This window comes from Gouania willdenowi, chromosome 11, assembly GCF_900634775.1.
Source record: "Gouania willdenowi chromosome 11, fGouWil2.1, whole genome shotgun sequence".
Lineage (NCBI taxonomy): Eukaryota > Metazoa > Chordata > Actinopteri > Blenniiformes > Gobiesocidae > Gouania > Gouania willdenowi.
The window spans coordinates 12,835,310-12,855,349 of NC_041054.1; the positions used below are offsets into that span (position 1 = coordinate 12,835,310).

At 37.2% G+C, this 20,040-nt stretch overlaps 1 protein-coding gene across 2 annotated transcripts in view; it reads right to left on the reverse strand.

Moving 5' to 3' along the window:
* Positions 1–19,327, reverse strand: part of LOC114472109 (uncharacterized) — a 36,144-nt gene extending 16,817 nt beyond the window's left edge. Inside the window, exons 1-26 of one of the 2 annotated variants that reach the window (XM_028461214.1) lie at positions 19,190–19,327; positions 13,849–13,911; positions 13,702–13,726; positions 13,589–13,606; positions 13,352–13,429; positions 12,469–12,605; positions 12,270–12,368; positions 11,978–12,035; positions 11,842–11,889; positions 11,650–11,718; positions 11,392–11,531; positions 8,323–8,448; positions 8,185–8,242; positions 7,987–8,055; positions 6,768–7,855; positions 6,501–6,569; positions 6,359–6,413; positions 6,252–6,278; positions 6,106–6,171; positions 5,741–5,880; positions 4,857–4,979; positions 4,673–4,730; positions 4,334–4,378; positions 4,184–4,240; positions 3,940–4,085; positions 2,072–2,176 (exon numbers count right to left, since the gene is read on the reverse strand). In XM_028461214.1, the coding sequence (XP_028317015.1) occupies positions 2,072–2,176; positions 3,940–4,085; positions 4,184–4,240; positions 4,334–4,378; positions 4,673–4,730; positions 4,857–4,979; positions 5,741–5,880; positions 6,106–6,171; positions 6,252–6,278; positions 6,359–6,413; positions 6,501–6,569; positions 6,768–7,855; positions 7,987–8,055; positions 8,185–8,242; positions 8,323–8,448; positions 11,392–11,531; positions 11,650–11,718; positions 11,842–11,889; positions 11,978–12,035; positions 12,270–12,368; positions 12,469–12,605; positions 13,352–13,429; positions 13,589–13,606; positions 13,702–13,726; positions 13,849–13,911; positions 19,190–19,216 (2,994 nt within the window). In that variant the 5' untranslated portion in view covers positions 19,217–19,327. Of the gene's footprint in view, positions 1–2,071; positions 2,177–3,939; positions 4,086–4,183; positions 4,241–4,333; positions 4,379–4,672; positions 4,731–4,856; positions 4,980–5,740; positions 5,881–6,105; positions 6,172–6,251; positions 6,279–6,358; positions 6,414–6,500; positions 6,570–6,767; positions 7,901–7,986; positions 8,056–8,184; positions 8,243–8,322; positions 8,449–11,391; positions 11,532–11,649; positions 11,719–11,841; positions 11,890–11,977; positions 12,036–12,269; positions 12,369–12,468; positions 12,606–13,351; positions 13,430–13,588; positions 13,607–13,701; positions 13,727–13,848; positions 13,912–19,189 lie in introns of both variants that reach the window. The other variant, XM_028461213.1, reaches the window with a different exon arrangement.
* Positions 19,328–20,040: the final 713 nt, after the last annotated feature.

Here is a 20,040-nt window from a genome sequence, read left to right on the forward strand (position 1 = left end):
CACCGCACATCCGAGGAAGCCTTAAGCAGCCGAGCACCCAGCGCATCCCCCCACCAACCCCAACCCCCCTCGCCAGCATCCAGCCCCCCCACCCACCCACACCCAAGCACCCAACCCCCCGAGGGAAGGGCCCAGAGGGCCCCCCGCCCGAGACCCCAGCAGAGGAGCCAAGGCCCCCGCCCAGCAGACGGCCAGAGCCGTGCGGAACGGGCAGCCGCCCCGCCGGCCCACCAGATCGCCTTTCCTTGATGCCGCCCGCGCGATTCAACCCTCCTGGCCATTGAACTCACGCGCGAGAACGAGATTCTTTTAAAAAAAAAAAAAAAAAAAAAAAAAAAACATACGAATAAAAGTTGGATTACAAGTTTGCAGCTGTCATGTCATTTGTGTAAATACCAGTCTACACATTTGTGATTTTTTTTTTCTCTGTGACTTCACATTCACATCACACATGTGTGAATATTTTCTTTGGGTTTAAATTTTAACTCTACACGTTCACATTGTTTCCCCATCATTTGTGACATAATATTTATTTCACGTGTGGATTTTTTTTCTTCTTCTTATCCATAAGCTCACATCACATTCTACAAGCTCCGGGGTTTTGCAACATATTTACCTTCATACGCCTTCCTCGCACTGACGAAACAGCCCCTCCTCCTCCTCCTCCTCCACTCGGTCACTGCGGGTCGATAACGTTGTAAACAGAACTCAAAACAACTCGTTACCGTCACACTGCACGTTTATTGTATGCAGTGGAAGCTTAAACACTGCTAATATGTCATTTCAGACGGGACGGTAACAGAAAAGTAACAATACAAAACAGAAAGAAGGCATGGTGACTAACCTCTGACCTGACGTTACCTTACGTTACTCCAGTCTACAGAGGCGATCATTACAGCGCACGCGTGTGTGTCGGGGCGTCGGACTGGGGCGGGGTAAACGGTACAGAGTACCCAGGACCCAAAGCAGGGGGGGGGCTCAGAAGTCTGTTTTAAATATATATGTATGAAATGCTATTTAATCCTTCTTAGATTATTTATATTGGAATGAAAACGGCCCTGTGTGAAAATAAGTTGGTTTTTCAGCACAGTTTTGCACTAAACACAAGTATGCATGCCGCATCAGGCCCTAACCACCCCTCTTTAAAATAGTGCAAATGGTACGACCCACATGTGCTTCTGCTGCTTGTGAGCGCGCTGTTGGTGTAACAAGGAGCGGGAAATACACAGCAGCATGTATTCCCTCAAGAGTGGAAAATCAGGCCGAAACCGCAAAGAAAGAAGAAAAAAAAAAGAGGTAGAGAAGGTGAAATTAGGGAAAGCAACAATTTATACTCAATTATTCAGAAGTGAGATTTAAAACAGTCATCTTTTTTTTAGGCAATACATTATTTCGTTTGAAATGAACTACGTGCACTCTCGCACATTTAAATGCTGGAACATTCCTTTTGGGCGTCAAAACCTAATTGGAAATAAAATTATAAATATAAAAAAGAATTTGAAGACTAAGATTTGCTGCCACTAAGTCCAAGTAGGTGGTCAGAGTGTCCCCATGATTCTTCTAATCATTCTATATTTACCTTTTATTAACCTTTATACATGTTTGCTTTGTGTGTATATATATATATATATATATTAGCAGCCACCCCTAAATTGTTGCAAAAGTATGTCACAAACAATATTTAATAAACCACTAAAATAAAGTAGAACAGATTTATAAAATGCAAGCAATGGATATGAAGTCATTAGGTTATTGCAGTTTTTTTCTTTAACTGACTTAACTTATTTTAAGGGGTTGCCTCTGAAAAAAAGAAACTAACAGGTACGCTCTGTTATAATAGTTAGGGGAAATCCCAATTACATCACAGAGAAAACATCAATATATATTGAGTATTACCATTCTGGTTCGACTGTACACATCAAAGCATCATCTCAAGGCAAGGGCAAAATATCTAGATATATATTGTATATCGAGATATAGCTTGAAAATATCGAGATATTTAAAAAAGGTCATATTGCCCGGCCCTAAGACATAGGGTAAAGTGTTGTGGTCAATGTCAGATGCCAAATACCTGCATAGACCCCTTTGGGTGAAGTTCTGACGCCTGCTGTGCCAAGTCAAAAAGAGTTTCAGCGTTCACGTTGCTGCTGTTCAGTGACCCAGGATGAAAAGACTTCTGCAAGGTCACAAAAAGAGCGTTATTATGGCTGGGTGTACAGCTTCTATCAAACTGCAATCATTTCTTTTTTTTTTTGCAAAAACTGTCTCCCCAACAGGACAAGGATGAAATTAAAGACAGCTCTGTGAAATAGATACATTTGTTTGAAATAATCGAACATTGCACATTTCACAATACATATCATACATGAAGGATGTATTTGTAAAAACAAAGGAGGAAAAAATGATACTGACGCCCGAGGGAGTAAGTGACATGCGCACCCTACAAATACAGTTTCACATTAATAATAATAATTGAAATTAAAATCACATGATCATTGCACAAAACTGCTGATCAATTGGCTGCAACACCTGTAGTTGTTATAAAAAGGAACACGCACACAATGCGTAAAGACGCACAGTAAGTAAGTAAGTAAGTAAGTAAGTAATATTTATTTATATAGCACCTTTTACAGACAGAAGTCACAAAGTGCTTCACAATACATACAGTGCATACAATACAATACAAATTGCAGTTACAGTCACAAGAATATGATGGTCATAAAACAACCCTTTATCACTGGAATTTAAAATGCTTTCTGAAACAGATAGGTTTTCAGTTGGCTCTTAAAAGCATCAACGGAATCAAGCCAACGCAAGGTTTATCTGACCAGCGAGATCTATAGGCAGGATCGCCCCGTGAGGGAGGACGAGGCCGCGGTGCACCCGGCCTCACTCACCCCAGCACCACCGACCAGTAAACAGTAAACACCCTGTGACTGATAAAAAACATGGTTTTACTTGAAATTAAATACTGTGAATTACGTATAGTTCCAAAGGTGTTTCACTACCTGTTCATTTTTAGTATTTCAAACAAGGAAATACAATTTAATCTCATTCGTCCGGCGCATATAGTGCATCTGTGTCCCCCTCAACCTCCATTACAACACAGAGGGGTTCCCCCATGATCCTCCAGCTGTTTGTCTGTGAGGGTGAGCTCCGGTGCGCCCTGTTGAACAGACGCTCATCCTATGGAGAGTTATGCACATTTTCTCCTCCGCTTCTATGTCTGACCATTTCTTTTTCACCTCAATCACAGTCTGACACTCTGAGGCAACGCAACACGCCTTTCTATCATTCGTAATGTGCACTGTGTCACCAAGTTACACCCTCCTGCGTGTGTCCACCTCAACAATTAATACCTCAACCTTGCATTGAGTGAAATTGGTTTTATTTGCTTGTTTTTTTTCACTCGGCCCACCGCTAAATTTGTATGAGTGAATATTTTTATTAAAGGCGTTTACCTGACCTTTTATGGGCACCACATGGGCGGAGTGAGGCGTTCCTCACGTGCGACAACTTTTGAGTTGATTGTGATTTAAAAATGGAAACAGGCGTGGGACGTACGTGCGCCCTCGTTTATAAATTGTAAAAAAAAATGCGTATGCACTTCCTGGTTTTTAGCGTACGCCAGATGAAGTGTGCTTACCTAGGCACACTTTTTTAAATGAGGCCACTGGTCCTTAAGTTCTAGATTCAACCACACACCAAAAAACTGGATTTGCAGCAAGCAATCTAAATTAATCTTCCTGATTATGGTGGTATAAACATGTTAGTTAAAGAAAAAGTGAGCACAGTACTCCAGAAAGAAAGATTTGAAACTATTTAATTATGAATAGTTCATGAAAGGAAATTAATGTAACATTTATACCAAGAAAATTATCAAAAGCCTTTGAAAATAACAATAAAGAAACTTCCTGCAGCTCTACAGAAAACACTCACCAGAAACGATGAAACATGCTCCCTACTGTAGACGTGAAAGTAATGTTCCTCTTCAGATAGCTCTCTATCACAAAGCAGACACAAAAGGCTCCCTCCTTGCTGGTTCTTCAATGGCAATGTGGAATATGAGACCAGGAATTCTAAGCCTGCACAGACAAAAAAAATAAAATAAATAAACCTTACATGTACATCTGTTTTACACTCGGGATTGTTCCAAAGACCTTTTCATTTTAACAACACTCACCGAGCAGAGGAAATCGGCCATTGTGCCTGAATTGAAGAAAACTCTTAGACAATGGGACTGCATCAACAAAGGAAAAAAAGAACAAATGGAGACATTTACAAGAAAAGTGACTTAAATTATAAATGCTTGACTGGTGTTATTGGAACAAACCTTGATTGGCGAAGATATCCCTGTAGTCCTGGAGATTCATCTGCACTGAAGTTTAGGTAGAGAATGAGAAACCAAGATCACTTTAAACTGCTTTAAAAAAGGCATACTGTTGATATTTATTAACAGTGATGCTAAGAGACTGTTTGCAAGTAAGATTTTTCTTAGTACATATATATTTGTAAAAATGTTTCACAATTGCTTCATGATGGTCATGGTTGACAGTGAACATCCATCAAAGGGGAAGGTTTTAAGGGATTGACCTGGAGCATAATCAAATAGATGCTCATGGTTCAGTGTGTTCAGAAAACTGTTATGAGGCGCGCTCTGATCAGTACTTACCATTTTCATAAGTAAGTTTTTTAATTTGTGAAAACTTCCAAGTCGGCAAATCGAAAACCTGACTCAGAGAGAGAGAGAGAGAGAGAGAGAAAAAGAGATCAGCTCTGATATACCCACTCCCAGTTTACCCACTATGCCCAAAAAGTTCTAAACAAATAAAAGCCATCCTTTTTTAGGACTTCACCTTGATGGGGATTTTGGAAGGTGGTTTTTCGCTTTCCATAACCCTTTTCCTTAGTTCTTTTCTACTTGAAATGTCATTCGTTTCCCAAGCAAAAGGCAGCAAGTCTGAATTTTGGTACTGGACCTAATACAAGAGAAAATGACATACCAGATTAATATACTGAGCCATAGCCCCGAACCTAAGAATAAGAACTAAAAACTTGTATAGTAGACATTCAAACCCAATCCTTCACCACCCCCTCCTTCTTGTGGGGGAAGAGTGGTGGATGTTGGATGCACTTCTGACCCCTGCCTATCAACCGACCACACCCTCATTACATCTACACATAGTCCTCCAACAGGTGCTGTTCACACTGACACAGCAGTGATGGGGTTGCAGTTAATTCCCCACTTCTGACCCCTGTAACACACCCAGCACACTTCCTACATACCATTTACACTGATGTCCATGCCACACATTCACACCCAATACTCATTCCACTCATACATAGTCGAGCACCAGGTGTTGCCATGCAAGTTTACCTGCCAACATTGTATTGTGTTTTTCTGCAGTCTGTGCTTTCTCCTTGCCCTTCGCTCTCTCTCTTTATTTTGGTTTCAGGTGTCTGGCTGGTTTTGTGTGACACCAGGTAAGCAAAAACAGAGGCCGCCCTGTCGTAAAATTTTTGCTTGGTGCGCACTGGCCTCGCCGACTTCCAAGATATCAATTCCGCCCAGGTATGTTTGGGCCATAAAAGACTACATTTGGTATCAATTAAATGGCTTTATCGAAGCTCAAACATCTACGAAGCTTCACTGGACCTTAAAACATTGCCTTGAGGCCCAAGCTTCTTTCTATATAGTATAATTTACCATGAAGTTAAGCATTAAACAGAAAACACTCACCAATGTCATAAGAAGATGTTTTTGTGAAGCAAAATGTTGGTTAACTGATTTTCCATCAAAACATTCCTTACAGGCAAAACATGTATAAAAAGCTGGAAGAGATGTCATTGAGTTGAGACATGACACAACAAACGGCATGCCTGTTTGGAAAAAATAAACAAATTCATTATTTATATGTATATATAAACATGCACAAATGTAAGAAATGCGAAATGTCCATGTACACCACCAATGCTCCTACAGTAATAATGAAATACAAGCATCAAGATCAGTGTAAGTAGAACTGTTATGAATTTGTAGCCAGATTGATGAGCCCATGCAGGTGAAATCCCATAATACTTTACAGGCAATGTAAAGAACCTTACCAATAAAAGCGTCCTCTTGCATCAGGCATCGCCGAACGTATGTATAAATGTGCAGATAGGGAGCCGCTACAAAAAAACAGTAATTGTCAAAAAAATGCAAAAAAAAAGTGTGAGAAATTAAACTTGGTATTGTCATGATATTTTACCTCGTTTGCCAAACTTAAACCTTTGACCTGTAAGAGCCATGGAGAATGTGATTGGGAAAGCTGTTTTGTTTTCTAAGTATAACCATGAAAATAAGTATATACTGTACCCATCTCATATTGTTCCATCTCAAATTGTTCCATCTCAAATCGTTCCATCAAAGTCTGTAAAATAACAAAAACTTTTATTATCTGTGAATTTTGCAGATGTGAATCCTTATCTAAACTTCCTTTGGAGCAGAAAAATCTTACCCGTTTGTGTTGTTCTCCAGATAAATGTCTGAGATAGCGAAACATATTGGGGAGGAATTCATTGCAGTTCTGGAGGGAAGACACAAGCACAACATCTTGTGTCAGACAAATGTAATCAGCCCTCGCAGGTATTAGCACAGTGGGTGCTGGCCATTTTGCCAAAAAATTCTCAATTACCGGTAAGTGTATGTAGTGAAAACATGTCTATTGGTTTAAAAAAATAAACCAGTAGACATGAGATATACTGTAAGTAGTAATGTAAATTACCTGACAGAGTACAGGCCAAGATTTAGGTGGTACTGGCAAGGAAGAAGACTTTCCTGGGTAAGGTGCAGACTTTTCTGACAATGGTGCAGACTCTGCCTTCGAGGGCGCAGACTTTCCCAACGAAGATACAGACTGTGTCGATGAGAATGCAGGATTTCCAGAAGATGATGTAGCCTGTGTCGGCGAGGATGAAGACACTACAGACAATGCCACAGACTGTGCCGGAGAGGATGAATAAGGTCCAGACTTTGCCACGGAGGATGCAGACTTTTCTGACAAGGGTGCAGACTGTGTCGATGAGGATGCTGGATTTCCTGTCGATGGTGTAGCCTGTGTCGACGAAGATGGAGACACTACTGACGATGCCACAAACTGTACCGGCGAGGATGCAGACTTAACTGATGAAGGAGCGGACTGTGCCGGTGAGGATGCAGGCTGTGCCTGCAACGTTGCATAATCTTCTGATGAGGATAAAGGTTGTACATTCAAGGATGCAGACTGTCCAAGTGAGGATGCACATTGTGTGGGCAAGGGTGCAGACATCAAGCAAGGCCCCAACTGTCCTGACGAGGGGGCAGACTGTGCCTGTGAGACTGCAGACTGTTCTAAAGATGGTGCAGACCGCGATGGCATGGGAGTAGATTTTCCGGATGAAGACACAGTATGTGACAGTGAGGACAAAACTTTTCCTGACGATAGTGAAGCCTGTGCCAAAGAGGATGCAGACACCACCGGCAAGGCAACAGAGGGTTGAGATTTCCTTGTTGAAGGTCCAGACTCTGCTACGGGGGGTGCTAACTTTCCTGACAATGACGCAGACTGTGCAGGTGAGGATGCAGACTTCACTGATGAAGTAGCAGACTGTGCCAACAAGGATGCAGATTGTGCCGGCGAGGACACAGGCTGTTCTGGAGAAGATGCAAGCTTTCCTGACAATAGCGTAGACTGTGCGGGTGAGGACGTAGACTGTGTAGGTGAGGATGCAGACTTTCCTGACAAAGTAGCAGACTGTTGTTCTGGCGGGGACACAGACTGTTCTGGAGAAGATAACGGAGCAGACTGTGCCAGCGAAGGTGCAGAATTTGTTACTGGTGATGATAACACAGAAATGACTGGGGGATCTTCAAAATACTCTAAAAAAAAAATACATATATATATATAACACGATGTAAAAAATGAAAACAAGCTACAGGACACATCTCACACCGACAATACACACCAAGTTTCCTTGCTGGTTTGATGTTTGTTTCAAAGCTGCACTTCTTGATGGATCCCAATTTCTGCAAAGCTAGGAGAAAAAAAAACACACAAAAAATGTCACCAAAAAAGTAGCAGGAATGTAATCTGTTCTTCCAATTTCAAGACCCTACATAATTCCAAAACAATTCTGTCCAATTACTCGAAAGTTAACACATACCTTGTTTATAATCCTTGAAATTCACAGATGTGAACTCGGCTGGCTTTAAACTAACTTTCTGCGAAATACATTTTAAAAGAAAATTTAAAAAGTGATACACACATCATATCAACTTAAATAGGTTTGGAGAGCACTTACCTTCATAACATCTGTACCGCCACTGATTTCCTCTGCCTGCTTTGACAGATTCAGTATCATGGACCTGAACTGATTATCGTACTTGTAGCTTACCTTTGACAGCAAAGAAGTGGGATGCCACTTACTCTGTATGGGAAAATAATAATAATGCGGGTATCATCTAGTGCTGTGGTTCCCACTTCAGAAAATACTTGGTTCTCCAAGTACCACCATAATGACCAACATTAAAATACAGTAGCGTAGTAGGCCTAAGTATTCATTAAAAACAAGGCAGAGGTTTTATTTAACAAGTATATTTAAAATTGTTGGCCACTGTAACATTACACACAGCTTGAACAGTAACACTGTTTAAATATAGGAAAATAAAACACTGTATTTAAAGAATGAATCAAATAGAATTAATTCTAGTGGTACTTGTTGTATGATGTGTATTAATCATTCATTTATTATTCTGCAAAAAATGCTTATTTAATCATGACAGCTATTTGCCAGTTCTGACATGTCACACCTGTTATCAGCTTTCGTAAAGACACAGCTGCAAAGTAAATGTTGTTAAGTGATAACCACAATATAGAACCTTTCATCAACAGAAGGTGTTAGAAGTATCACTTTAAGGTGTTAGAAGTCACACTTTACTTGACAGAAAGATAACGCCCTGTTCTGTATCAAGTGTTAACCACAGACGCAACACCTAGTTTGGAAACCACCCTTTGGAAACACCTGTTATGCCAGCTGGGTCACGACATCTGCGTGACCTTTTGTCCTCTGATTTCTATTCGCTTAGGTGGTCAGACCATGTATTATGACTAGGGATGTAACGATTAATCGTAAGGCAGTTAAAAATCGATTCATAGGTATCACGGTTGATATCGATTTTCTGAAAATTGAATCGCAGTACTTTTTTTAACCAGCAGGGGGCGCTATCCACTAGTGTAGGCGGCGGGCGGAGTCTGCTAATACTTACTTTCTGGCCGCCTTCTACTCTTAAATATGTTAATGAATGATTCATTACCCTTTTAGCACCGAAAGAATATCTGTAATATTACTTGAATATCTGTAAAAGTCACGTTTTTCTATTAGCTTTGTCTGCTAGCATAGCTTCTCTTCTTCACTGCAAGAATTTCTGCATGCCAACCGACCACTGTGATACCAGCGCCCTCTGCTGCTCCAAACAAATATGATGTAAATCAGTGTAATCACGGTTTTTTTTAAAGTCCAATTGTTAAGGCACAAAATACATTTTCAGTTGCACTTTTAAAAAGAAAAAGAACTATTATGCAGTTTTTCATTGTTCATTATAAAACCAGAATTTAAATTAATAGGCTTCTTCTTCATTTGTATTATTCCTTTTTTTTTTTTTTTCATTCAAGGTTTATTTTTAAATTGCATTGTTTTGAATAGTTTATCAAGGGATTCTTTTGACAATGAAATATAAAAGGAAAATAATACAGTATTTTCTAGTTTTTTTCCCAAAAAAAAAAATTTGTCTACAGTCCCATTTTGTAAAATAAATCGTGAGAGAATCGTATCGTGAACCCAGTATCGTGAATCTAATCGTATCGGGAGTTAAGTGAATCGTTACATCCCTAATTATGACATATTATCACGCCATGCTTCAGGCTATATATACTACTGTTATATTGTGTTCTGGGGCTTCTTTTACACGGACATTCTAGTTCTTCATGAACCCCCTTCTTTCTCTATCGGCTGATAGTTTAAGACTGATACTTTTTTGATTGACTTTTATTTTTTGTAAACCTTTTAATAAAAATTATTTAACTATTAAGAAGCCTACTTGATTAAATCTACCGCCTGAAAGACCTACATCTGAGACAACACCTGGTTGGAGGACACACGTCTAGGCCTTTGGTAAGTGAGTCTGCCCTTGGTATCCTCTTTATAGGGGTGCCCAGGGAGGGCTAACTTATACTGTTGTGAAAAAGAGTTGTTTCCAGCTTTGACCTATATTGGATAGGTCTTAATATCAATCCCACAAAACTAAGGCGAGACTTCTCAGAGACCAAAATAGGATTGACTTCCAATAGGAGGAAGTACACTTAGTCCTTTTCTTTATTAGATAACAATAATAGAGGATAGGCAGCCAGCTTCGGTGACAAGGTAGAGGGGGAATTCTTGTATGAGTTTGAGATCCCCTACCGTTATAAAGTCCAGCGGGCTAAAGACAGTACTCGTACCACAGTTTGAGAATCAGTGATCTAGCTGATCTAATTCTGCATTGCATCCATCATTTACAAAAACTGAACAAAAATCCAAACATAACCGCTCAGATTCTTACAGTCCTTCACTAATTCTTGTTTCCAAACTCACTCCTATAGTAAAACAATACAGTTTGGAGGATCAAAAGCCTTAAGAAAATAGAATTTTCATCATTAGAATAACATAAATCAAATAAATATCAAGAAATTAATCAATCTATTATACTTGCAAATTAAAAAAAATATTAGAAAACAGACTTTATTGATCCCTTGGAAAGACTCTCTCGGAGAAATTACAATTCTAATAGTATTACAGAAATGAAAAAAAAAAGCAGCACACAGGGTTGGAATAACATACGAATACAGAAATACAGAATATAGAGAAAATAAAATATAAAAGAAAAAACCAGAATGTACAGAAATAAATAATAATACAATAATAGAGATGCACCGAAAGAAAATTATTGGCTGAAACCAAAAATGAAAAAGCCAAGGCGAAAAAACCTAATTATTATGCAAATTATTAGTCCCATTGCATATATGGCTCTGAATGTGTACTAACCTCAATAAAATTAAAACACTGCAATTGTATAAATTAATATTAATGCTTCAAAGAATAAATCAAATCTGCTCAGAAAACGCTTTACTGCTCAGATGAAATGAAAATTTTCGGTGGCCACTACAGACTTTTGATAATTTTGAACTGCATTGCCTGTTTTTCAAACCACCAGACTCTATAGATACAAATACTGTGATCAGAAATAACATTAAGACTACATGAATTATATTGTCCATGTGAATCTGGAAAATGGGTGTCAAATTGAGCGGTTTTTGTCACGGTGCGTATACTTACAATATAGCAAAAGATGTGATCAAAGCTCAGGACGTGTTTGATGATGTTTTCAGTGTTCAGGGATAGTTGACAGAGCGTACATAGATAGTGTCTCTTGTCATCGATTTCTTCACAAATGCACTCAACCAGATGCTGCATTCCTACCAAAACAAATAAATGACAAAAGGAAAGTTTCATACTTATATTTCATAATAGTAATGACCCTAAATGCCAAACTCGGCACAAGTGGTATGACTTCTTTTCAGTTTGTTGACTGACCAAGGAGAGGGTGCTTCCTGTTCCTGTCTTTCTGGTACATTTCGATCCGTGTTGGCTTAATGAAAGCAGCTAAAGAGAAACACACATCACAGCGAGAAAACCCCAGAGAAAGCAAGCAAATGCATTATTTTGTACAATTAACACTAACAACTCCTTGAGGACAAACAAATTAATACCAATATGTGAACACACCTTCAAGCAACTTCAGAAGTTTTTCATTTTCTTTGAATATCTCCATCACTGAGGAAATTATTCAATTAATACCTTTTGACAACAAATACATTAAATGTGTCCAGTCCTGCAAAAACCAGCTAACGGAATCACACACCTTCTGAATAATATTTGTCCTCCAGCTTGAGAAGCAATTTTAAGGGTATTTGCAACATCTGTAAAAGAGACGGAATACAGAGTAGAAAACATACACATGTATTAGGGATCAGGCTTCATCTTATCAGGTAATCATAGAAACCAGCTGCTCAACACCCATCTGGTGTACAACCGCCAATACACACACACACACACACACACACACACACACACACACACACACACACACACACACACACTGTGTTGTACTACACATTTGTGTTTTGCTCTATAAAGGCCTTCAATGTACCAACCGGCAGCTCAGTTTCTTTGTTTGTTTTATGTTGCTGTAATACAGTGATGTCATTGCTGGGGATCCAGGCGAAATCCATTAAATTAGGATCAGTGTTGCTCTGCAAAACAAATCAAAGAAAAATCGTTCAAATTAAAACTTGAAGACATAAAATATGTTTTACCGTTTATCTTGCTACATTGTACACATTAAAAACTTACAAATATGTTTCTGTAATGGTCTCCGGTCTTCAGGTGATGTGAAATGCCGTGTGACGAACACTTATCCTTACAGATGTGGCAAAGATAAAAACTGGTGTTGGACCCAGGACTGAAACACATGGTCAGCTGGGATATGCCTGGAAGAGGGTGCAATTAAACATTAAATTAAACACCAGTTTAATGTTTATTTGTTTAAAACATACTCAATCACTTTTCATATATAGCACAAAATCTTGCATTACAAAACCAGCCTGTTAATTCTCAAGACTGGACTTGACTATTTTGGCTTCTGAAGAAGAAAAAAAACACACTACAACAATTGATTTAGTGAATCCCTTTTGGGATGTTTTGTATGGGAGTAATCATGTCACGTAAGGGAAAGATGATAACATTTAAATATGCAGGAATAGGTGCCCTGATACTGAAAAAAACAGAAATGGAATTTTAGAAAATTGACAATCCATCAGTCCATCCATCCTCTTCCTCTTATCAGAATCAGAAGTACTTTATTTATCCCAGGGGGAAATTACTTGCGTTACAGCCGATCATTAAATATTACAAATAAAAAGAATAAACATTAAACAAAGAAAGAAAAAGAAGAAAAGTGTACATAATTAAGTAAAAGACTGTTAATTAAATAAGGATTAAATACAAACATTACAGTAATTATCCGTTGCCGGGTAAAATTGACAATGGAAAATCTTATTTTAGTACAAAAATCTGTAAAAATAAACTGCACACTACAGCACAACCAACCAAATATTCCCAATATTTTCATTCACTGAGTTTGGAAAACCTTCAAAAAGAACAACAAATAATGCTACATGAACCTTAATGTTTCCATAAAGGTCTGAATTGCATTTACACAATGAAAGTGACTCACCATGAATATGACTTAGGTGTGGTTTTTTGAAGATACCATCCCTTGTCACGTTCACTATTTGAATGATGGGTATAGAACCTGCAATGAAAAGAGCAGCAAAGAACTAGGACACAATCTAAAAAAAAAAAAGACAACCTTTCAATGTTTTTTCATAAATGTCATAAACATACAAGCCTTACACCAACTATAAATCCTTCAAAAATAAAATGCAAAAAATTCCCTCAGAAAAAAACTCACCCTGTGAACGGCAAGCATCTAAAACGAAATAGTTTGATTAGAAAAAAGACCATTTGTTGAAAGTCAATTATAAAGAGTTAATATAAGAAGATTTCTTCAGCCATGCTCATTACCTTTAGGGAAAATTTCTTTCAGTTTCTGCAGGTAAATGAGATAAAACAAAGAACATGTAAGACATGTTAGTAACCAACACTCAAATGGGCAACGGCAGCAATGCAAACACAGGATGAACAACTTCAACAAAGAAAACCAACACTCACCTCTACATGTGAATGCAAATGTAACTTTAAAGCAGAAATTGTGCCAAAGCTCAAACAGCAAACCTATAATAGATAGATACTTTGTTAGATTTGTTTTCATCACAGCAGCAGGAACAAATAAATGAAAGGGGGAGAAAAACAACTATTAGAATAAATACAATTATTATACATTCCTAACAGCCTAAAGGCTGAGAAGAGAAAATAGTTCCTATAATGCTCCTCTGAATCTGCAGAGCAACCTCCAGGATGTCTGGTTTGCAGCCTGTTACAAATGTTTACATTGATAATTGTGAGTATGACTGGATTGAGTTTCCACCACTTTTATAGGAGATTGTTCTCAGGGAATGTGACGTAAAACAGAGCTACCTACAGGTTTCACTCCGAGCTGACTTCTCTGTGACCGCTTCAGGAGCTCACGCAGGCCCAAGGGAGCGGTTAGGCACTGCACGCTCTTGGAAAAGTGCTGACTCAAAGTTGAGGAAGAACTGAAGCAGCAGAATTACTGGGGTCTACTTAGTCAATGAGCAGAAGACAACTGACCAGCCAGGATTCAATTCATTTGTACGCACGGAACCTCTCCGTCAAAGTCTTTTTCTGTGCGCAGTGTCTTTATACAGTTTGATGTAAAGTTCACTAGCATCACTGCTGTGTCCAACTCAATATTTTCAGCTTATAGTAGTCTGTTTGATGAAGTATACGCCGGTAGATAGATCATTTCAAACATAAGCACTAAGGAGTCTATTCTCCCATCTGGATTTAAGCGATTTTTTACGCGCCTGCAGTTACGTGCTTCTCTCCTATGCACTTATATAGCTGATAAGGATTAAATATCAACATAATGTATTTAATGCCTAAACATGACTAAGTCCAGCAACAGCTGTGTGTATGTGCTGCTTCCGCTGTCAGTGCATTGTCCTCAGAGCAGAGAGAGGACAAACACAAACATCCACTGTTAAATCAATCCTTTTTCTGTACAAGAACATGGATAATCCTTACATTTGATACGTAGATTATGTAAATAGATCCACTGCTGTCTCTGGCGAAGCGGCGCACACTGCGCACAGTGTTTGACGTGCGTTTGTTTCCCCGTGCGCTGATCTGATGTTGACATTGTTCATTAATAAAAGCAGGCTTACCACTAAAACAAATGTAAATATGTAATTTGTATGAGAAAAAAAAGGTATTTTTCATTGTCAAAGGAATCCCTTGATAAACTATTTAAAACAATGCAATTTAACTAAAAATAAATCTTGAATGAAATAAATAAAGGAATAATACAAATGAAGAAGAAGCCTATTAATTTAAATTCTGGTTCTATAGTAAACAATGCAAAACTGCATAATTTTGTTTTTAAAAGTGCAACTGAAAATGTATTTTGTGCCAGTCATTACACTGTATTTACATCAAATATTTGTTTAAACCAGCAGAGGGCGCTGGTAACCCAGTGGTCAGTTGGCATGCAGCCATTCTAGCAGTGAAGAAGAGATGCTATGCTAGCAGACAGAGCGAATAGAAAAATTTGACTTTTACAGATATTCACATAATAGTACAGCTATTCTTTTGGTGCTAAATGGGTAAGGAATCATTTATGAACATGTTTAAGAGTAGAAGGTAGCCAGAAAGAGAGTAGTAGCAGATTCAGCTCGCCGCTAACACTTCCGGACAAGAGAAGGATAAATATATAGCGCCCTCTGCTGTTTAAAAAAAGTACGGCGATTCAAGTTTCACAGCATCGATGTGAACCGTGATACCTATGAATCAATTTTTAACTGCCTTACGATTAATCATTACATCCCTAGTTCATATCATAAATGGTCTGAGTTTAAAAGCAAATCGACACCACAAAACGAGGAAAAAAAATATTTTCCTCTCTTTTTCCTTTCTCCTCGTCCTCCCCTGTACCTGCTCATTCATTCTGGTTTTTTTTTTTTTGGTCGACTAATCGCTACATGTGCCATAGGCTTGGTCAACCAACCATTTCCTTGGTTGACTAGAGAAACCCTAGTGATAAGTGCTCTGTAGTTTATAGTGTACAGTGTATTTTGAAATGTAGCCTGTGGTCTGTGGAATTATGCATATCAAACTGATATGAAAATTTTTTAAATGAAAAACTCTTTGCATTACACCATGGGTATATTCATGATATCATACAGGTAAGGTTAGCGTGATTAAAATATGAAAATACACAAAACTAAATATTTATACAAAAAATACACAAAACGACAACAGAAATGCACAAAACTACACCAAAAAATATACAAAAATACACAAAATGACTCCAGAATCACACTACAATGGCAACAAATAATAACTTCATACAAAAAAATGCACAAAAACACAACAGGAAGATACAAAAATACATATAATGACTCCAAAAAACATACATTACAGAAAAATATACCAAAGATGCGCATGTCCCATAGAATTAAACCAGTGAATTCGCACACACTATTTTACTTTGCACCCGCAAATGTACCCCTATATAACAATACAGAGTATGTACACCTCTTTGTACATCCAACCTTCAAACACATACTCATTTGCCCAGAATTGACAACTCTACTTAAGCTCCCACTATATGAATACATACTTCTGACAGGCACTGAACTAGTTTCAATGAATAATGTTTAAGAAGAATAATTACAAACAATGAAACAGCGTTGAAACGCAATAGCAACAGTTTTTTTGTTGACCTAAAATCAACAATCTACTACAAACAAAACATTTGTCTCTACCACTTATCATTGATCGTCTAAGGTCAGGTTAACTTGATCTGACTAAGCTGTTGTGTCTTTGACGTGCGTCCAAAAATAAGTAGCAAAGTGAGCTTATTAGCATTGTTGTCAAAACTCATCTCTTAATTTACCTTATGTTTGATCTTAAAAACATGAATGACTTATTTAATATATTCAATCGCAGGGTATCATTTAAATGTTTTTTTAAAGTTCATGGTAACTTGCTTTGCACAGTTTTCTCATTGTCCTTGAGTGGCTCACCTTCTTTCATTTTATGTAGCAGATAAACTGAGTGCAGATTAGAATTTGTGTGTTAACCTTCAAGTGGTATATGCTGGGGTAATGGTAAAAGATGGAAAGAAAAGGTGATACTTTGCCAAACAAAAATCAATAAGCCAGAAATAAAGTGTAACCCTTTGCAAAATTTAACATGAACCTGAAAAACAAAACAACTTTTAAACGTTTTTTTTCAAAGTCCAATTGTTAAGGCACAAAATACATTTTCAGTTGCACTTTTAAAAAGAAAAATAACTATGATGCAGTTTTGCATTGTTTACTATAGAACAAGAATTTAAATTAATAGGCTTCTTCTTAATTTGTATTATTCCTTTATTTATTTCATTCAAGATTTATTTTTAGTTAAATTGCATTGTTTTGAATAGTTTATCAAGGGATTCTTTTGACAATGGAAAATAGTACAGTATTTTCTAGTTTTTTCCCCCCCAAAATAATAAAGGAATATTTTTCAGTCATCATTTGTATACAGTCCCATTTTGTAAAATAAATCGTGAGAGAATCGTATCGTGAACCCAGCATCGTGAATCAAATCTTATCAAAAGTTGAGTGAACCGTTACATCCCTAATATCGGATATCAGTCCGATATTAGCCTGCAAACGAATATCGGATTCCAATTTCCGATATTTCCAATTTTTTTTATCAATTCATTTTTTATCTATTTTATTCAATTGTAGAATACTGTAGATATTATGTTGAAGGTTAAAAATTATGTAACCAATTGGTTAAAAATTATCTCATGTTATCTCATGTTGCTGACTATTGTTCTCTGTTTGAGTAACATCACTTGATCAAGTTTTTTCTAACATTCCACACAAAATAAGTAATTATTCTTTATTAAAGAAGAAAGAGAGAGAGAGAGAGAGAGAGAGAGAGAGAGAAAAAAAAGTATGTATGATTCATGCTATTATCGGATCAATATCGGTATCGGCCTATACGCAAGGCTGCAATATTGGTATCATATCGGAAATGAAAAAGTTATATCGGAACATCCATTGTTAAAATACCAGTAATGTGTGTTTATATGCATATTTATACTCTCGGAAATACCTCGGAATTTCAGGGTTTACCTGAACCTTATATGCTGGTTGTAGAGACACAAATGTGTAAAGTTGTGTTTTTCTGCAAAATAAACCGAAAGGCTCGACCTGACTCTACAGATAAAATGATTGTTTTGTAAAGTGTGAAACATATTTGTTTCTTTGGCTTAGAGTCAATAGAACAGGAGGAAACTTCTACAATACCAAGCTGGTGTGACTGATAGATCACACAGCTTCAATCTTAAGTATTTTCATGTTATCTGCATTGAACCTTTGTTCCAGTCTTTCTTTATTTCTTTTGAGAAGTCTGAGACTTTCCTTAAAAAAAAATAAATAATAATAATAATAACAAAGTGTAAAAATTGTAAATCGTGCAAGATTATCATGCACATTTAAAGTAAAACTTTATGTTAAAAACAACTTCGGGGTCTCGCAATTTCTGATTATGACAGTGAAATTATTGTCATCAGTTTGAAGTGATTAAAGAAAGCGTTAGAGCCCTTCTACGATGACGTCTAAAACTCATCTACAAATGTTTTCTGAATATGATGTGATCATCCTCCTGCAGGGATTTTGATGAAAATTAATAATAAAATCTAAATTTTTTTTTGCATTAATAGTAACAAAAATAAGGGTGTCCTGATCTGATATTGATATTAGAAATCAGCCCGATATTAGCAAAAAAAAAAAAAAAAAAAAAACAAGTATCAAACTGCGTCTACAATCTACAATTTAAGTATTCCAATACATCATTTGTTTTCATTGGATTTATTAAGGTGTTTTAATTGATATATTCATATATCATTATTCTAATGTTTAAGGTTAATAATAAATGGGTCACGTTTACCGTATATATATATATATATATATATATATATATATATATATATATATATATATATATATATATATATATATATATATATATTTAATCAGTATTTGTATTATTTTTATTATAAATTATTAGACATTTCAGGGGACCCCATTTGAATTCCAGGCGACCCCACATGGGCTCACGACCCCAAAGTTGATAAACCCTGCATTAGATTATGTTTTTTATTTTGTTTGTTTGTTTTTAAGTGTGCAGCAGTAGGAGGTACATGGCTTCAGGTTAAATGTCTGAAAAGTTCGGGAACCACTGTTTTAGACCATTGTTTGAAACCCACGTGCGTTCATCCAGCTGCAGAGCTCCGCCCCCTAACGGTACAACAATCCAAAAATAGTTTTCACGGAGTTTGCAATAAAAAAAATAACGTAAGTTTAGCACCGACCTGACAATGCAGTTTGACCACGTCCATCCTCAGAAACGCAGGTATATTCCTCAGACTTCAGGAAGCGTAAATAAAAAGAATCCTTTGGTAGTTCAGCAGACAAAACATGTCGATCGCCCACTCGTCTCTTCGTGGCGACAAAAGAGACTGAATGGTGAAGACTCCGCCCCTCCATGTGACGTCACAGTCTCCTCTACAAACAAAAAGCAGTCACTACGTATTTTGGTTCATCTAATAAATTCATTAGGGACGTTTTAATGGCGTGCCAATTGTAAAGTTGTGCATGCTGAAATAAACAGCAACCTTTCACAACATTTAGCAACAAACCACACTTACAAACATAGATTTACATCAATAATTGTGAAATGTGTGTTCAATCTAAATGCTAAATCTAATTTGTGTGGAAGCATATCTGTACCATAATTCAATTTAAAATGGATTCACATAAATGCATTTTCATTTTCAGAATACAGCTGCATTTTTTTTAACTCATAAATAAAATGAATAACAAATAATCCAAACTGCATTTTTATTTTCTTCTTCAAGGTTGCTCATTTTGTAACTTTTCATTTCAACGTTGGTCTGCTCAGAGGGAAGTTTCACAATCATAAATGTACATTTCAAAATACTTCTTTATTTAAAACTCTTTGTCAAATCTACTGCATTGCTCTGCTCTCATCCGGAGCAGTCAGCTGTGAAGGAAGCAGAGAACCCCTATAGAGCTTGTAAATGTACATGTGTCTAGGTTATTGATTACAACATGTATTAGGGTTATTATGTTAATAAATCTAGTCATCTGTGTAGGTGATGAAAGAAAGACATTGTTTGATGTCCAGGTCATTTGAAACACC